Source organism: Odontomachus brunneus, unplaced genomic scaffold, assembly GCF_010583005.1.
Source record: "Odontomachus brunneus isolate Ranch 3 - 2012 unplaced genomic scaffold, Obru_v1 Obru_scaffold_130, whole genome shotgun sequence".
NCBI classification, from domain to species: domain Eukaryota; kingdom Metazoa; phylum Arthropoda; class Insecta; order Hymenoptera; family Formicidae; genus Odontomachus; species Odontomachus brunneus.
The window spans coordinates 130,064-132,536 of record NW_022639580.1 but is presented as its reverse complement, the minus strand read 5'-3'; the positions used below and the strand labels follow the sequence as shown (position 1 = coordinate 132,536).

At 48.3% G+C, this 2,473-nt stretch overlaps 2 protein-coding genes across 3 annotated transcripts in view; one reads left to right on the top strand and one right to left on the bottom strand.

The window, feature by feature from the left end:
• LOC116849975 overlaps positions 1-2,473 on the bottom strand; it is a 41,886-nt gene that overhangs the window by 14,751 nt on the left and 24,662 nt on the right. The gene's annotated exons all lie outside the window — the stretch shown is intronic.
• Positions 1-2,473, top strand: part of LOC116849976 (U-scoloptoxin(01)-Cw1a) — a 17,598-nt gene that overhangs the window by 5,977 nt on the left and 9,148 nt on the right. Inside the window, exons 2-3 of one of the 2 annotated variants that reach the window (XM_032827710.1) lie at positions 437-1,085; positions 1,336-1,407. In XM_032827710.1, the coding sequence (XP_032683601.1) occupies positions 1,336-1,407 (72 nt within the window). In that variant the 5' untranslated portion in view covers positions 437-1,085. The remainder of the gene's footprint in view (positions 1-436; positions 1,086-1,335; positions 1,408-2,473) is intronic. The other variant, XM_032827709.1, reaches the window with a different exon arrangement.

Here is a 2,473-nt window from a genome sequence, read left to right as displayed (position 1 = left end):
AGAGAGAGAGAGAGAGAGAGAGAGAGAGAGAGAGAGAGAGAGAGAGAGAGAGCAGGTTCGTTTTCTCTGGTCGCTCTGAATTCATCGCCTGCGACTCTATTGAAACGAGAAAACGTGCTTTCTCACCGCACTTCAATCGGTGATGCGTTAAATTGCAAATCCGATCGCGACGCGAATTTAATTCGCGTTATCTCTAGATACGTACATATATTCCCTTGCGTAACCGCGCAGCATCTCTTCTTCTGCCGATCCTCTGCAATTGCAATGACAGCCGGAATAATGAAGCATAAATTTCCCAAGGGAAAGAGACTCGATCTCGCTCGCTCGATTACGTGTCGCGTGTGAGCCTGCGCTTAAATGCGACAAGCGATTAACGCGAACCTTCGGCAAGTAGCGATCAGTTTCCTTCTTTCTTTCCTTCTTTTGCATGCGACAGAAAAGCTGAAACGGAAACGGAAATCCAGCCGGTCGCTCCCACGCGGAAAAACTCAGACGCGTGAAAGAGAAAGAGCGAAACGGGCTTTCCTCTCGTTCCGGAGAAGACGGGCAGACAGACAGACAGAGAGAAAGAGAGAGAGAGAGAGAGAGAGAGAGAGAGAGAGGGAGGGGGGAAGAGGGAGAGAGAAGGCGCGAAGCCGCCGCAATGGTTCAAGTACGATGGTTACGAATATTTTCACGGGTGTTAGACCACGAGACGATTGCGTAAGAGAAGAATCTGCGGCACCGCGGAGGAGAACATCCCACCTCCGTCGCTCTGGGATCTTCTCTTTCTCCGTTCGTCCGATGTGGGAGCCCCTAGAAAGAGAGACTCTCAAGAGTCCCCCCTTTCTGCCCCGGTCGATGTCTAAAGCCATATATATACCACCACCTCGTGGTGCGATCCTACGAGAAAGAACTTTGGAAGTAGCGTCGTCCTAGAGCCAGAACCGAGGAGCGAAACGAGCCGAGTGTCAGGGCATCCGTAAGTGCGCGGTGCGCGGCGAGCTAGAGAGACGGCAAACACGAGAGGATAAATGATCACCTAGGCGGCACGATACTGCGGGCGACTAAGGGCGACTATATTTTCCCGGAAAGGTAGGCAGAAGGTAACCCAAAGTCCCTGCAGAGTCTCGTCGCGTCCCACCTGAAACGTGTCTCGGTCCCCTTCTGCCAAAAAGACGATCTCACCGGGAAGAGAGACAGTCGAAGTGTTCGCGAGAAGACCGCGATTCGAACATCTCCCGTCACGTATAACACGAAAAGCGAAAAAAAGACACCGAGAGAAAACACGTCGCCCCTCGTTCAACGACCCGTCCCGTCAGCGAGTGCTTTAAAGTTCTTTGAATGTTTTTTTAGATGATTTCGAGATACCAGATACTCTGCGCAGTCTTGCTCTTCGCCACGGTATTGCTCTATCAAACGATGGCGGTGAGTCTGAAAATCCTTGTCGATCTCCCTTCGATCTACATCGCGAATAGCCATAGTTCGCGAATAACGCCGAAAATCCACGAGAGAGCCCGAGATTCCCGCGAAAAGTTGCGTCCTCGGACGACCAAGCTCGGATTGATCGCGCAACACAGGGACAGAATGTTGGCCCTGTAGTGGGGGGGTGCGTTTCGCAAAATACTTCAGATCCGCGAGAGAGCGGCGCGAGGCGCACGATTTAAAGCACAAAATTATTATTTATATCGTCATGTTCCCACGGTGTATCGCGTAACAATGACAGCGAGTGAACCATATCTGCACGCATCATCTTCCGCCAGGTGGTAACATTAAGTAATTCATTAATTAACTGGTGTTACGCGAGCGTGCTTTCCCGTGCGTACGGAACGCTTCGTTAGGCGAAGTCACTTGAAGGCATACACACATGCATCTCATGAAGGGTTTCGGGCAGAACGTCTCGCGATCTCAAACATCATGAACACGATAAGAATCTGACAAAAAAGTCGACGCTCGATCAATTAATTATCGGCCCACTCTGCCTCTCTGTCTCTTTCTCTTTCTCATTTGAAATATCCCAAAACGCCTGACTTGTCAAACTCGTCGGAAAGATACGGCGAATTGTACTACTTTCGATTCATCGCATATTATTGGTTGTTTGCGCGCGAGTCATTATTAATGAAGCCTTAATGACGAGAGAAACGACGTACGCATCCGGATTCGGCCGATTCGATCTCGCAGTTACCAATTAGAAGACATATTTCGCAGGAAACGATGGCCGTGAAGCCGATGAAAATCGGGGATGGAGAATAATAAGCCGAGAAATAAGCTCGGCATCAATGCCGCGAGGCTACCAAACGGAAAGATAAGACAGTTAATTAATTTATGCAACGTTCGCACTATCCTGCTTCCACACACACACACACGTCTAACTCATCTTTCACCATGCTGTTTTCCTGCGAAAAAGAATGAAAAGAAACATAATTTACTTATTTTTCTTCGTATATATATATATATATATATATATATATATATATATATATATATATATATA